At 42.2% G+C, this 16,563-nt stretch overlaps 1 protein-coding gene across 1 annotated transcript; it reads left to right on the top strand.

The window, feature by feature from the left end:
- Positions 1–2,242: 2,242 nt before the first annotated feature.
- LOC143785665 (germinal-center associated nuclear protein-like) lies at positions 2,243–9,124 on the top strand. Its single transcript, XM_077274721.1, has 6 exons — positions 2,243–2,411; positions 4,074–4,311; positions 5,251–5,348; positions 6,058–6,448; positions 6,646–6,897; positions 8,275–9,124. Exons 4-6 carry the CDS (start codon positions 6,187–6,189, stop codon positions 8,397–8,399), a joined length of 639 nt encoding a protein of 212 aa, XP_077130836.1. The 5' UTR covers positions 2,243–2,411; positions 4,074–4,311; positions 5,251–5,348; positions 6,058–6,186; the 3' UTR covers positions 8,400–9,124.
- The last annotated feature ends 7,439 nt before the right edge of the window (positions 9,125–16,563 follow it).

Raw genomic sequence — 16,563 nt, 5'->3', positions numbered from 1 at the left:
ACCCTCCAGCCGCCCAACAGTGTTCGGGACACCTTATGATCGTCTTCCCATCGTGCTATGAAGATGATTGCTGGGGCCTTCAGGACAGGTATCCTCCCCCCTAAGTCCCAGGAAGATAGGGGGGAGGGGGTGTTTGTAAAAAAAAAAATGCTACTAATGGATCAGTAAAGCCACAGTTTTTCATTTTGATTTTTGGAGTGCTGCCTGTTTTGTTGTTTTTTTCTGATTTTCTACTTTGGAGGTTTGGACATCACTTTTACAGGTTTATTGCACCCGTTTGTTTTTTTGTAAGTGCTGCCAAATTTTCTTTAATTATATATACAGGGTGGGCCACTTATATGGACACACCTTGGTAGGCCATGTATACGGATACACCTAAATAAAATGGGAATGGTTGGGGATATCAACTTCCTGTTTGTGGCACATTAGTATATGAGAGGGGGAAAACTTTTCAAGATGGGTGGTGACCATGGCGGCCATTTTGAAGTTGGCCATTTTGTTCTCCTATTGCTTTCACACTAATTTATAGGTTTGGCTCCGGTTGGTAGGTGTATGCTACTGAGGAGGAACTAACTTTTTTTAATGGCAGCAGCATACACACATGGCTTCCTGTGTCCTCTAATGAAGGCTCTGAGAGAGTTTTACGGTGAGTACCCAAAATCTTCATATTCTTCACCTGTGAGAGCTTATTCTGTAGTCAGCGGAAACAGCTTCTTTATGAAATTATTATGAATACTTTTCTGCCCAATGATGACAAAAGTATTCTAGGAGTGATACCTTTATTGGCTAACCAGAAAATAATATGTTTGCAAGCTTTCAGAAAACTCTGAAAGCTTGCAAACATATTATTTTCTGGTTAGCCAATAAAGGTATCACTCCTAGAATACTTTTGTCATCATTGGGCAGAAAAGTATTCATATCGATTTTCTGGCTAACACGGTACCACAATACAATTTGTTATTGTACATTATGAAATTATTAAATTGTATACTTTTTTTTTGATATACGAATGCATCTGTTCTTGCCATACAGTAAAGCTGCGTGGACACCCCTGGAACTTCCATCTCTGATTGTTAAGCACCTTCCTGCATGGAAGAAATGCATCTTTTGGAAAGTTGTTCTTGCCCTCCCTGAAATTAATGGTCATGATGATCCTACAAAGTAAGTACCGTAAATAGCTATTATTTGCTGTGTAACACAACTGATGGAACACTCATATTAAGGGTAAGTTCACACAGGACTTTTTTGCTGCGTATTTTTATGCTAATTTAGGTGCTTTTTTTTTTCTTTTTGGTGCGTTTTTTGGGTATGTTCACACAGGACTTTTTTGCTGCGTATTTTTGCTGCGTTTTTTATGCCAATTTTCAGCTGCTTATTTGTGCGGTTTTGGTGCGTTTTTTTGTCTATTTGTGCATGATAATAGAGTTGAGTGACCCCAGTGGAGCTTGGCATTGCCTTCATCCCAGCGGGGGAACAATTTACTGTGAATTACATTGACGATCACTGTAGTTTGGGCAAGCTACATCTCAAATTACAGGCATTGCTTCCACCTTGGAAAAATAAATGAAAAAGTAATTACCAAATGCAAGATGAAATGAAGCCAACATTCATGACAAGGAAGATACAAACATACACATGAACATGTACATAACAGCACATGAGCATCGCAAAGTGTACCATTGCAAACAATCGGATAGATAGATATATCACAAATTAAAAAAAATATTACCTCCATGATTAGTTGGGAAACATTAATGCTCATCCTCCTATACCAAGACATGGCTAACACCTCACTACCAGAAACCCCCTCACAATAGATCACAATCAGGACACCTCACAATGGCTCTTCACACCTCACAATGGCTCTTCACACCTCACTAACCACACCCCTAAGCTCTTGGCTGTGAGATCACTTCCTGCTGGCCATGATTTTTCTGCACAAAAAACGCAGCAAATAATGCTACATGCGTTTTTGCAGCGTTTTTTCCATCACCCATTCAAGTCAATGGGTGAAAAAACGCTGCAAAAACGCCTCAAAAACGCTGAAAGAAGTGACATGCCCTATGTCCAAAAAACGCAGCAAAGCAGAAAATACCGATCAAACAAAAACCCAATGTGTGTGCATGAGATTTCTGAAATCTCATAGGCTTTGCTGGTACTGTAAAAAGCAGCTGAAAATTAGCATAAAAAAACGCAGCAAAAATACGCAGCAAAAAAGTCCTGTGTGAACGTACCCTAATACAGTTTATTCTCTGTATTTCAGTGCTCTGTCAGAATGGTTAAAGGACAAGTTCAGTTGGGCAGGTGCCAGGCCTGAGGTTGAACACAAGAAGAAAGTTCAGACACTTGCAGTGTGCAGCCTCTTTGAGTCTCAAAAAGGATGCCCAGTTCGAGTAAATTTTTGTGTAAAGGTGAGGTTATCAGATGTATATTGGAAAGTTACTCGTTTGCCAAGGAAATTGAAAAAAAATATTAATTAGGTCAATGAATTAAATTGTTACTTAAAGGGTTTCTCCATGAATATTAAGAAAAATATATGAATAAATTCCTAAACATCAGCCTAAATTAGCAAGTCCCACCTTTGTTGTTTAGGGACATGAGGTAATAATTATAGTACATTAAAATATCTGCCAAGCTCTTCCCCTCCCTTTATATGTAGGCGGATGTGCTCTTATTGGATATTCTGCCCTAATACTGATTATAGGATGGAAAGGTGGTAGAGAGCAGTGTTAGCAGCCTCTTCCTTCAGCACCCCTGATATCTCCAGTATTAGATCAGACAGACTGGGTGTACAGCAGTGTGAGCAGCCTCTTCCTCCTTCAGCACCCCTGATATCTCCAGTATTAGATCAAATAGACAGTGTGAGCAACCTCTTCTTACCTCAGCCCTCCTGGTATCTCCAGTATTACATCAGATAGACAGGGTGTACAGCAGTGTGAGCAGCCTCTTCTTACCTCAGTACTCCAAGTATCTCCAGTATTAGATCAGATAGACAGGGTGGACAGCAGTGTGAGCAGCCTCTTCTTACCTCAGTACTCCAGGTATCTCCAGTATTACATCAGATAGGCAGGGTGGACAGCAGTGTGAGCAACCTCTTCTTACCTCAGCACTCTTGATATCTCCAGTATTACATCAGATAGACAGGGTGGACAGCAGTGTGAGCAGCCTCTTCTTACCCCAGCACCCCTGGTATCTTCAGTATTACATCAGATAGACAGGGTGGTCAGCAGTGTGAGCAGCCTCTTCTTACCTCAGTACTCCTGGTATCTCCAGTATTAGATCAGATAGACAGGGTGGTCAGCAGTGTGAGCAGCCTCTTTTTACCTCAGTACTCCTGGTATCTCCAGTATTAGATCAGATAGACTGGGTGTACAGCAGTTTGAGCAGCCTCTTCTTACCTCAGTACTCCAGGTATCTCCAGTATTAGATCAGATAGACAGGGTGGACAGCAGTGTGAGCAGCCTCTTCTTACCTCAGTACTCCAGGTATCTCCAGTATTAGATCAGATAGACAGGGTGGACAGCAGTGTGAGCAGCCTCTTCTTACCCCAGCACCCCTGGTATCTTCAGTATTACATCAGATAGACAGGGTGGACAGCAGTGTGAGCAGCCTCTTCTTACCCCAGCACCCCTGGTATCTTCAGTATTACATCAGATAGACAGGGTGGTCAGCAGTGTGAGCAGCCTCTTCTTACCTCAGTACTCCTGGTATCTCCAGTATTAGATCAGATAGACTGGGTGTACAGCAGTGTGAGCAGCCTCTTCTTACCTCAGTACTCCAGGTATCTCCAGTATTAGATCAGATAGACAGGGTGGACAGCAGTGTGAGCAGCCTCTTCTTACCCCAGCACCCCTGGTATCTTCAGTATTACATCCAAATATCCTCTGAGAACACATCTTGCTAATTATGTGTACAGTATATAGGAATTTATTAATAATCTCATTCTTTATTACTAGCTTTCTTTTATTTTCCAGAAAACCTTTTTAAGAAATGTTAAACCATAGTTTCCCAAGTAATTTTTCATGGCTCTACATTTTGTTACGTGCATATCTTGATATGTTTTTCTTCTGAAGGCGGTACATGGCCCTCTGACTGAGAATGAATTGGAGCAAGTTGAAATTCAAAACCAGTTTCTGGGAACAAGTGGTATTGTCCTCCTGTTACCAGTGCAGTCAGATGCAGATGTATATCGGATCGCAGCCCTACTGCAGCTGAAGCAGCTACTTCAAGCTAAACCTTTAAAGCCTTCCCCGGCTCTTGCAGTTCTGGTACCTTCAACTTACACAGATCCAGACACAGTTATAGAAAAAGGTGGGTCTAGGCTAGTATGAATCATATTGATGAGTTTGAATACTCACTTTCAGCAAGCTTTGCATATATCAAAAGTATAGACAAATTTTAAGAAACTTTTGTAATTAGAGTTGAGCAAATAAATTTGCAGGATCCTGTTATAGTGGCCACATGCGTAGTTTGTAGCCGCCAGACGAGAGCACTGCAAATCTTCTTCCTGCGACATTCCTGGCGCATTTTTGGATTAGCAGGCTTTTGTAACGTCATTACATTGCCACACACAACGCCACAACAGTTTACTAATCAGATGGGACACCGGGGGTCTCACAGGTAGTGGAAAGTTCACGATTCTTTAGTCTGGCAGCAACGGACTGTTGACATGATCACTGGACCAGGATTGTGCGAATATTTTTGGGCAACTTTCTTTTTTTCTTAAATACCTTTGCAAAAAAAAATAAAGCATGCTTTTTTTTTCTTCACTGATGAGTCACTTCTCCTCCTTCTCCTGGACTCATCATACAGTTTGAAAAATGGCTAAAATCTGTCCTGGTCAAAATAGTACTGACAAGAGAGAGGCACAGACAGACAGTGTTGCTGCTTATTGATAAGTGATTACTGCACCAGACCTAGAATTGTACACTGCTCTATACTGCAGTATACGGTCCTCCATACAGCTTCTACTATGTCTGTGTGCGTCAGAAAGAAAAGGAATACAGGGACCTCTCATGTCCTTATGTGCTGTATATGGGAGACATAGCTGCTAGTCTCTCCTCACTAGCTAAGAGTCAACTGAAAATTAGAGTGAGCCCGAACATAAAGCTAAAAAACTGTAATGTATCCACATGACAGCTTATTCTGAGTAATGTGGAACTGGTTTGCTACTTCATTGTTCATAAATAGAGACTTGTAGGACATTTTTTTTATCACAGTCATATCTTCATGTCTTTTGTTTTATTTCAGAACTTCATATTTCAGATTTGGTGTCATGTGGACGAATATCAGATTATAAAGTTTTCTCCATACCTGATGTTGTGACTGACCTACATGGAACAAACACAGTAAGATTTGTAATATTAAAGAACTGCTTCAATACGTTTCAGTTTTAGCTTATCGGACATTTATTGACAGAATAGTATGGTGCCACTGGGTTAGCGTGGTTTCCAGGGCCTACTGTAGGTCTCTACATCTGCCACAGACCTTCTCCAAATCATTGCCTTCAGTGGTCATGCCTTGGTAGATTACGTAAAACTACTGAGGCTAATGATTGGCTGCAGTGGTCACGCATTGTTGACAAAATGTCATTGCTGCAGTAACGTGGAGGCAGCCCTGGAGTGACCGGCTCTTTAGAGGGTGAGAAATGTTCATTTTTGTTATTTTCAAATATTAGTTGCCTTTGCCCAAATTTTTTAACCTCTTTAAGCAGTTGCTAAAATGTACCTGTGATTGCAGGTTCAAATCCACCAGAAACTTTTGTTTTTATTCCATAAAAAAATAAAATATGCCCCAAAATGATACCAATAAAAACTACAGATCGCCTCAAAATAACGAAAGCTGCACAAAACAATATTTTTATATTTACAGTATGTGATGATTGCCGGGCGTGTGAAAAAGAGCGTTACACTCCATCTCTAGAGTCATACATGGCCTGGGCAACCCCTTTAAGTGAAAATATTTTTATGTAAAGCTATAGAAAATAATTACAAACTTGAAAACCATTCTGTATTAAACTATCGACCATTTTCTTGCCTTTGTATTTCCTTCTCTCAGGTCTTCTCCGCTGTAGAGTTCTTGCTGACCCACTGGCCACACTCCTTGGAACTCCGCAGCCTCCCTTTCCGACAATACATAGAGGACGGCGTATGCCGTTCTTTCAGCAATAACTTCTATCTCGATCAGATGGAAAGGAAGAAATCTGGACTTCCCTCACAAGATCCTGCTGCCATCATTGACTTGTACAATGGTACCATTACCTTTCTAGCAGAGGCAGTTTCTTCAGAGCAACTCACCGAACTGTCCTGGCCAATAACGGAGTTCACAATCCCTGGTGGCAGCTCTCTAATGCCGCCTACAGACTGGAACAGTCCCAGCCATCTTTCCTGGCTAAAGAAGGCTGTACTTTCTTTCCAGCTTCCACAGATGGACAGGCCTCCACATGGAGGTGAGCAAGTAGATATATAGATAGTATATCTGTAGAAATGGGGTGGCTGGAGTTGAAGCAAACAAGCGTTTTTAGCATTTGCTAATTTAATGTAATGTTGCTTTAATTTAATGTAGCGTTTGCAGCTTGGCTTTGCTTCTGTAATCATTTGTGTAATTGAATTTATCTGAAATATTACGGTCATCTCTTCCTGGCAGCTCCTTGGGTCTCAGTTTGCTCCATGATTATGGACTACGTGTCACACATCACGCGGTCACCAACAGATCGTCCTGTGTTGTTCTCTGAAGTTCAGTTCCTCCTGGGTCGCATAAAGAAACAATGTTTTGCACAGGAATGCAGTACCAGCATCGACCCATTGGTGCAAGATATTCCATGGGATGAGATTATTGCTCTTTGCATCAACCACAAATTGAGAGCCTGGGACCCGTCTTTAATTCCTGAATCTAAAGGTAAACTTATGTTCTACATAAGAAGAGAATTTTGTGCATTATGTAAAACATTCAATAATCTTAAATCTCTTTAAATTAGATTTTTTTATATGGATTTTTGCAAATATAAGGTTAATATGGTAGGAAGAGATGGAACGACAGAGACATAAGCCCCTTTCCTTTTATTAATGATGTATATGAAAACCTGCTTACTGTCCTCGGTCTGCAGATGTTTGACCACATAGAAGGATCATGCAGGATGTGGCCAATCACATGTCACTTGTATGCTGGACTGCAATCCGTGTGACACTTATCAGTGTGACACATACCGGCGCCTGGGAAAAAGCAGTATAGGTCGTGCCATTCCTAGGCACTGGGTGCTGAAGGCAGCTCTCATCATTGTCGCCTGGTCACGCTGATCTCGGGGAAACCAGGTGACACTGATGAGAGCTGCCTTAAGCACCCAGCACCTGGGAACAGCGCAAACTGTACCGCTTTTCCCAGGCGCCGGTACGTGTCACACGGATGCCACACTTATGTAACACATGGATAGCTCCTGTACTGTTTTTTCCAGTACAGGAAATATAAGGACAAGTGAAGGGGGCCTTACTTATTGGACCACGTAGATATGTGTTTTTATAATACTGGTCTTCTGTCAGTTGAGACACGAGTCTCAGTTTCGGAGCTTCGCTTCTTCAGATTGCAGAGTGTCCTGATACATGACTGTGATGGGTGAATTTGAATTACGTGATGGGGGCTGTATATTACAATCGTTCAAAACCCCTTTAACTAGGATATTAGACATGACAGGCTGCATTTAGAGGGAAGCTGTCAGCAGATTTTTTTAGACCTCAAACTAGTGTCCTGAATGTGAAGTATCTGTAATGTTGATGATGTCCATACCTTTGTTTTGTAAGTCTGCACCTCTGTGTTCTAGAAATCTGTTGGCTAATTTGTATGCAGATGAGCCACAAGTACGGGGGGCTCGGCACTTTTCTCTGATGTGCTCTCCCGTCCAAGAACTTGTACAGGCGCTGTCATTCCTGGGGGCAGCATCTGCAAAAAATCAATAGTCTGGCCCTAGCAACGTGAGCAGGACCTTACTACTCATGCGCCACCTTCCGAGAATGATTGTGCCTTCACAAGATCTCAGATGGGGGTCCGGGTTATATAGAAAAGTGACTTGTCAGTCACTGACAGGAGGACGCAGGCGGGCAGAGAAAGAGATGCATGAGAACGGTAAGTGCGGGGGGCTTATAAAACAAAGGTATGGATGTCATTAACATGACAGGGACTTTACTGAGATGATGATAATTTGAGATTTAAAGGGAGCCTGCTGCCGGGCATGTGCATATCGTATCGGTATTTAATACACCATTGCTGCTTATTTCTTTACAGTTTTCCAAGAAGATTCTTATGTCTATTTCTTTGAGAAAGATTTGAGACACTTCACATATCCGGACACATGGGAAAACGCTCGTCTGTCCACTCATCAGAACAGACTGGAAACGTCTAACATTTAATCGTTTTTTTTTTTAATTTGCATTTTCAAAATCTGGAATAGACTGAACCCAGGAGAAATGTTGTGTTCTGTTTCATTATTTTTTTTTTTTTTTTTTAAATTCGTTTATTAACCGCACAATAAAAGTATACAACATACACATTTGTATTCAATGGTAGTACAGTCAGTATAAAATATGTGCATTGTATGCATAACTAAGTATCATAACTATGTTTAGCATATCATTTACTCCATTTGAACCGAACAAACATAACATGGAGTCATAAGAATTTACAGTCTCCAAACCATAACTATAACTATATCCTATTAACTACCTTTCTGCCGTGTAATACTAACTCGAATCTGTCTCTGCGTAACCTCTATAGAAAATATAATACCCTGCCTCAGAGTGATTAACTATGAATTTGAATTTATAAAGTAAGGTGAGAGGAGTTCCATCCGTTCCAAATTTTTTCAAATTTACCTGGACATCCTCTATTTTGATATAGGGTGCGTTCATATGGAACGACTGAATTCACCAACTCCATCCAGGCTCTCAGGGAGGGGCATGAACCCCCCCATCCATCGCATTGCTATTACCTTCCTTGCCATAAAAAGTGATTCCCGCAAGAAGATCCCAATATGGTGTCCCCAAGTCTCTTCATCCCACACCCCAAATAAACAAATTAATGGTTCAAGAGGAACAGAGGGAACTACTATGGACGAAAGCAATGATGTCACCTCTCTCCAATATTAAATACCCAAAAGATATAGACCAATAAATAAATGCTATGTATCTCCAAAATTAGCATAAACCAGAACAAATGGGAGCTACAAACCAGCAAGTAACCATAAAATCATGTTTTTATTATAATACTTAAAAACAAACACTCAAAGATATACAAAAAGGGAAATAGATACATGGCAGAGTGAACTCATGGTGATCCATAAAGTACATAAATTCGCATAGTGATATTCTGAATAGAATATAACACAATATAGCAATTATGGAGCAAGGGTGCACCAGCAAGCACTGGATGTAAATGTAGATTTTCCCAGAGTGGGTACAAAGCTGCCAGAATCATACGCAGGACAATATATAGTTGAGCATACTGATAACTATATGTACACATATACAAGTGTGTAGCCCCTGTGTAAATAGTAGTATGTGAATATCATATACAATACTAAGTAGCATCTATATCAAAAAAAGCCTAGTTAAAGTGCCGGTGCAATAAATTAAATTAAGTTAAGTATAGATATATAAATATATGTACACAGGGGACAATAGGCAATTAATAAAAAAGTAGTGGCATCATAATATTACCTGCGGGGAGATGGATCACCAAGAGAAAAAATGGCCCCGACGTGCGTTTCGCACAAATAGCTTCTTCCTGGGGGTCGTGGTGGTGAAGGAGGTGCAGCATGAGCTATTTAAATGCAGCGGTAATAATGGCGCTGGCGTCCATCGCGCACACTCCAGGAAGCGGCAGGTCCGGCGTCCCCCGTCACCAAGTCCCGCCCAACCCAGACGCGTCTGGGAGGTAGGGAAGGGATGACGCTGGAGGGACGCGTTACCACGGCAACCCAGAGAGGCCGACGGGCGCAAGCGCACTACGCAGCACAGTGAAGGGATAGATAGACTAAGTAACAACGGTAGATCAGAGTCTAGACATGGGAGTGGGAAATATATTCACACAGCACAATGACAAGATGGATTAAGTGCATAGCAGCAGTGAAGTAAAAATTGAAAGTGTCGATGCATATACAAACTAAATAAAGATCTAAGTGTAAAGAAGTGTATGTGTGAATGACAACATTTGATAGATACTATATAAATAGACTAACAGAGCATTGTGTAGCTAAGGGTGTGAACACCAAATACATCATCATAAAAACAACAGTGAGATAATAGAATCATTTTTTATGCATATAAATATATAGTGGACATGAGAATAAATTCTTGACAATTCTTCTTCTTAGACCATATGTAGAAGGGGACCACACCATATTGAGGAAGTGAGAAAACCTCAAAACTGGTCAGTGCATCTCAGTGCTGCAGAACATATAAAACTGTAAAAGAACAGTACAAAGGTGAATACATAGAAGGGGATAATTACATTATAACACCATGCAATAAAATATGTATGCCCATATACACATATATATAGTATATATCCTTGAGCATACATAGTAAAGTTAAAAGCTAGAGAATAAAACAAACAAAGCAATAGAGCACCTTAAAATCCTAAATAATCAATTAAAGAAAGGGAGCGAAGCTCATGACTTCATTTAAACCATTTGGTTGAAGTGAGCCTATCCTGGAAATCCACTTTGTTTCTAGCTGGGCCAGTTTGGTTTTCACATTGCCACCTCTTGAGTCTTTATACACCCTATCAATGCCGATTACCCTGAGTAGATTAGGGTCACAATTATGAGTAGACTTAAAGTGTCGTGGTATCGGCTTTAGAAGGGTCAAATCATTGATCTCACGAGCATTGGAAATGTCTCGGACATGTTCGCGGGTCCGTATTTTGAGTGGTCTAGTTGTCATGCCGATATATATTAGATGACACGGACATGTGGCGTAATATATCACGTGGTCAGTACCACACGTGATATTGTGAGTTATTCTAAGGGCCTTGCCCTGCATGTCTCTGAAATCAAGGGTCCTATCCATGTTTTTGCAAGCCAAACAAGTTTTACAGGGAAAGAATCCCCATTTCGGTCCTCTGGATTCGAGAAGATGATGTGTTTTGACACCCTTGTATTGGCTATGAACCAACATATCCTTCAGGCTCTGGGATCTCCTATATGTAATTGTTGGATACTTAGGAATGCTCTTTGCCAATACTGGGTCACTCATAATGATGGGCCAAAATTTAGAGAGTGCCTGCCTCATAGGTTTCCACTTTTCATTGTATGTCGATATAAACCTAACGGTATTAGATGTAGGTGGCGGTTTCTTAGGTTTAAGCAAGTCTAGTCTGGATTTATTCCCTGCTTTGGACCAACCCCGACGAATGACCCGGTTAGAGTATCCCCTTTGTGCAAATCGTTGTGCTAACTCCGAGGACTGTGTTTGAAAGGATGACTCTGTGGAGCAAATTCTTCTAGTTCTCAGGAATTGTCCATAGGGGATGCTGTGTCATGATTCCCAATGGCAGGGAAATAAAAATAACAAAAACGGACTAGCTCTCGGGTGATGGAAACTAAAGTTGACCGTGACCTGAACCTGACACAACACTTACAGTAGCCGGGGAGTGTACCTACGATGCCCTAGACACCACGCGCCAGCCGGAGATCTAACTACCCCTATCAGAGGAAGTAACAGGCCTGTCTTACCTCCAGAGATGTACCCCAAAAGGAGATAGCAGCCCCCCACAAATATTGACGGTGAGTTCAGAAGAAATGACATACGTAAGATGAACAGCAGGTTTAGCATAGAGAGGTCCACTTTCTAGATAGCAGAAGGATAGGAAAGTGTCACTTCACGGTCAACTTAAAACACTACACAAAACACCATCCTGAAATTCCTTTAAGACTCCAGTGACAACTCATGCCACTTGGAGTGGCAATTTCAGAACACAAGAGCTTCCAACTGCAGAGAGTCACATTACTGCGAGCTGGACAAAAGAGTAAGCATTAATTCAAAACTAAATTCAACTTAGCTGAACAGGTAACTTGAGGCAGGAGAATGTAACAGAATGATACTGATACATTGATGGCCGGCATAGGACTAACAGCCAAGCAGCCTTAAATAGGAAACTCCCCTAATGGGTAGCAACAGGGGGGCAGGGATTGCAGAAAGCACACAAGTCGCACTACCATCAATAACCACCGGGGGAGCCCATAAACAGAATTCACAACAGTACCCCCCTCTTAAGGAGGGGGCACCGAACCCTCACCAGAACCACCAGGGCGATCTGGATGAGCACTATGAAATGCGTGAACCAAATCAGGGGCATGAACATCGGATGCTGTCACCCAAGAATTATCCTCCTGACCATAGCCCTTCCACTTAACCAGATACTGAAGTTTCCGTCTGGAAACACGGGAGTCCAAGATCTTTTCCACCACATACTCCAATTCACCCTCAACCAGCACAGGAGCAGGAGGATCAGCAGAAGGAACAACCGGTACTTCATACTTCCGCAATAATGACCGATGGAAAACATTATGAATAGTAAAAGATGCTGGGAGGTCCAAACGAAAGGACACCGGATTAAGAACTTCCAGAATCTTATAAGGGCCGATAAACCGAGGCTTAAATTTAGGAGAGGAGACCTTCATAGGGATAAATCGAGAAGACAGCCACACCAGGTCCCCAACACAAAGACGAGAACCAGCACGCCGATGACGATTAGTGAACTGTTGAGTCTTCTCCTGAGACAACTTCAGATTGTCCACAACCTGTCCCCAAATCTGATGTAATTTATTCACCACAGCATCCACTCCAGGACAATCCGAAGACTCCAACTGACCGGACGAAAAACGAGGGTGAAACCCTGAATTACAAAAAAATGGAGAAACCAAAGTGGCAGAACTGGCCCGATTGTTAAGGGCAAACTCTGCCAATGGCAAAAAATCAACCCAATCATCCTGATCAGCGGACACAAAACACCTCAAATAAGTCTCCAAAGTCTGATTAGTACGCTCAGTCTGGCCATTAGTCTGAGGATGGAATGCAGATGAAAAAGACAAATCAATGCCCATCCTGGCACAGAACGCCCGCCAAAATCTAGACACAAATTGAGTACCCCTATCAGAAACTATATTTTCAGGAATACCATGCAAACGCACCACATTCTGAAAAAATAGAGGAACCAACTCAGAAGAGGAGGGCAATTTGGGCAAAGGTACCAAATGAACCATCTTGGAAAAACGGTCACATACCACCCAGATGACAGACATCCTACGAGAAACAGGAAGATCAGAAATAAAGTCCATAGAGATGTGCGTCCAAGGCCTCCTAGGGATAGGCAAGGGCAACAACAAACCACTAGCCCGAGAACAGCAAGGCTTGGCCCGAGCACAAACATCACAAGACTGCACAAACATACGCACATCTCGAGACAGGGAAGGCCACCAGAAGGACCTAGACACCAAATCCCTGGTACCAAAAATTCCAGGATGACCTGCCAACGCGGAAGAATGAACCTCCGAGATAACTCTACTGGTCCAGTCATCAGGGACAAACAGTCTACCAGGCGGACAGCGATCAGGCCTATCCACCTGAAACTCCTGCAATGAGCGTTGCAGGTCTGGGGGGACAGCTGACAATATCACCCCATCCTTCAGGATACCAGTAGGTTCGGAATTACCAGGCGAGTCAGGCTCAAAACTCCTAGAGAGGGCATCCGCCTTCACATTTTTAGAACCAGGCAGATATGAAACCACAAAGTTAAACCGGGAGAAAAATAATGACCAGCGCGCCTGTCTAGGATTCAGACGCCTGGCCGACTCAAGATAAATCAGATTCTTGTGATCAGTCAAGACCACCACCTGATGTCTAGCACCCTCAAGCCAATGACGCCACTCCTCAAATGCCCACCTCATAGCCAGGAGCTCCCGATTACCAACATCATAATTTCGCTTGGCGGGCGAAAATTTTCGAGAAAAGAACGCACATGGTCTCATTACTGAGCAATCAGGACTTTTCTGCGACAAAACCGCCCCTGCTCCGATCTCGGAAGCATCTACTTCAACCTGGAAAGGGAGTGAAACATCAGGCTGGCGCAACACTGGAGCAGAAGAAAAGTGGCGCTTAAGCTCCCGAAAGGCCTCCACAGCCGCAGAGGACCAATTGGCAACATCAGCACCCTTCTTAGTCAAATCAGTCAAAGGTTTAGCAATGGCAGAAAAACCGGCTATGAATCGGCGATAAAAATTAGCAAATCCCAAGAATTTCTGAAGACTCTTAAGAGAAGTAGGTTGTATCCAGTCACAAATAGCCTGAACCTTAACAGGGTCCATTTCCATAGATGAAGGGGAAAAAATATATCCCAAAAAGGAAATTCTCTGAACCCCAAAAATACACTTGGAACCCTTCACAAAGAGAGAATTAGCCCGCAAGACCTGAAAAACTCTCCTGACCTGTTGGACATGAGATTCCCAGTCCTCCGAAAAAATCAAAATATCATCCAAATACACAATCATAAACTCATCTAGATATTCACGGAAAATATCGTGCATAAAGGACTGAAAAACGGAAGGGGCATTCGCGAGACCGAAAGGCATTACCAAATACTCAAAATGGCCTTCAGGTGTATTAAATGTGGTCTTCCACTCATCCCCCTGTTTAATCCGCACCAAATTATACGCACCACGTAGATCGATCTTAGTGAACCACTTAGCCCCCTTTATGCGAGCAAACAGATCAGTGAGTAAAGGTAGAGGATACTGGTATTTAACTGTAATCTTATTCAGAAGTCGATAGTCAATACAAGGTCTCAATGAACCATCCTTTTTACCCACAAAGAAAAACCCTGCCCCTAGAGGAGACAAAGAGGGGCGAATATGACCCTTTTCCAAAGATTCTCTGATATACTCCCGCATAGCAGCATGTTCAGGTACAGACAAATTAAACAAACGACCTTTAGGAAATTTACTACCGGGAATCAAATCTATAGCGCAGTCACACTCTCTGTGAGGAGGGAGAGAATCAATTTTAGGCTCCTGAAAAACATCATGAAAATCAGACAAAAATGCTGGGATCTCAGAGGGAGTAGATGAAGAAATGGGAACCAAAGGTGCATCCCCATGAACCCCCCGACATCCCCAGCTTAACACAGACCGGACCGGATTATGAATTTGCAACCATGGTAATCCAAGTACTAAAACGTCATGTAAATTATATAACACAAGGAAACGAATAACCTCCTGATGGTCTGGGGTAAGGCGCATAGTCACTTGTGTGCAGTATTGTGGTTTATTACTAGCCAAAGGTGTAGAATCAATACCATTTAGGGGTATAGGAACTTCCAGAGGCTCTAAATCAAACCCACAACGCTTGGCAAAGGACCAATCCATAAGACTCAGAGCGGCGCCAGAATCCACATAAGCATCCACGGTAACAGATGATAATGTACAAATCAATGTCACGGACAAAATAAATTTAGACTGCAAGGTACCCATAGAAAAAGATTTATCAACCTTTTTATCAACCTTTTTTATGCGTTTAGAGCATGCTGATATAACATGAGCTGGATCCCCACAATAGAAGCACAACCCATTTTTACGCCTGTAATTCTGTCGTTCGCCTCTAGACAGAACACTATCACATTGCATATGCTCCGGTGCCTTTTCAGAGGTCACCGCCAAATGGTGCACAGGTTTTTGCTCAGAAGATACCGCCAAATGGTGCACAGGTTTTTGTTCAGAAGATACCGCCAAATGGTGCACAGGTTTGCGCTCCCGCAAACGCCGATCAATCTGGATGGCCAATTTCATGGCATCATTCAGACCTGTAGGCGCAGGGAACCCTACCATGACATCCTTCACGGCATCAGAGAGACCTTCTCTGAAATTCGCTGCTAGAGCGCACTCATTCCATTTAGTAAGCACCGACCATTTACGAAATTTTTGGCAGTATATCTCAGCTTCATCTTGCCCTTGGGAAAGGGCTATTAAGGCTTTCTCAGCCAAAATCTCTAAATTAGGTTCTTCATAAAGCAACCCCAAAGCCAGAAAAAACGCATCCACATTTAGTAACGCAGGATCCCCTGGCGGCAATGCAAATGCCCAATTTTGCGGGTCACCCCGCAATAGAGAAATCACAATTTTAACCTGTTGTACAGGATCACCAGCGGAGTGAGATCTCAGAGACAAAAACAATTTACAATTCTCTTTGAAATTCAAAAAACGGGATCTGTCTCCGGTAAAATATTCAGGCATAGGGATCTTAGGTTCAGACATTGGAGCATGTATAACAAAATTTTGTAAGTTCTGAACCCTTGTAGCAAGGTTATTCAAACCTGCAACCAGACTCTGTGGATCCATGATTCAAACAGGTGTAACCAAAGCCATTCAGAGATTAAGAGGAGAGGAAAAAAAAAAAAAAAAGGCTGAAGACTGCAGTTTAAGCAAAGAGTACAAATGAGCAAACTAAGGAGCAATCTCAAACACAGTAGGGAGAAAAAAACCTTTCTTATCCTTTCCTGCTTTACTGCATGCTTTTAACACAT

The sequence above is a fragment of the Ranitomeya variabilis genome, chromosome 7, assembly GCF_051348905.1.
Source record: "Ranitomeya variabilis isolate aRanVar5 chromosome 7, aRanVar5.hap1, whole genome shotgun sequence".
Taxonomy (NCBI): domain Eukaryota; kingdom Metazoa; phylum Chordata; class Amphibia; order Anura; family Dendrobatidae; genus Ranitomeya; species Ranitomeya variabilis.
The sequence above is the reverse complement of the archived record's forward strand: the minus strand, read 5'-3'. Positions and strand labels throughout refer to the sequence as shown.

What these genes read in the sequence shown, in the direction of transcription:
- LOC143785665 (XM_077274721.1), top strand. Translation starts at nt 6,187, where the DNA reads ATGGAAAGGAAGAAATCTGGACTTCCCTCACAAGATCCTGCTGCCATC. An exon ending in GGACAGGCCTCCACATGGAG is followed by an intron (nt 6,449 to 6,645) that starts GTGAGCAAGTAG and finishes TCTTCCTGGCAG; the next exon opens with CTCCTTGGGTCTCAGTTTGC. An exon ending in TTTAATTCCTGAATCTAAAG is followed by an intron (nt 6,898 to 8,274) that starts GTAAACTTATGT and finishes ATTTCTTTACAG; the next exon opens with TTTTCCAAGAAGATTCTTAT.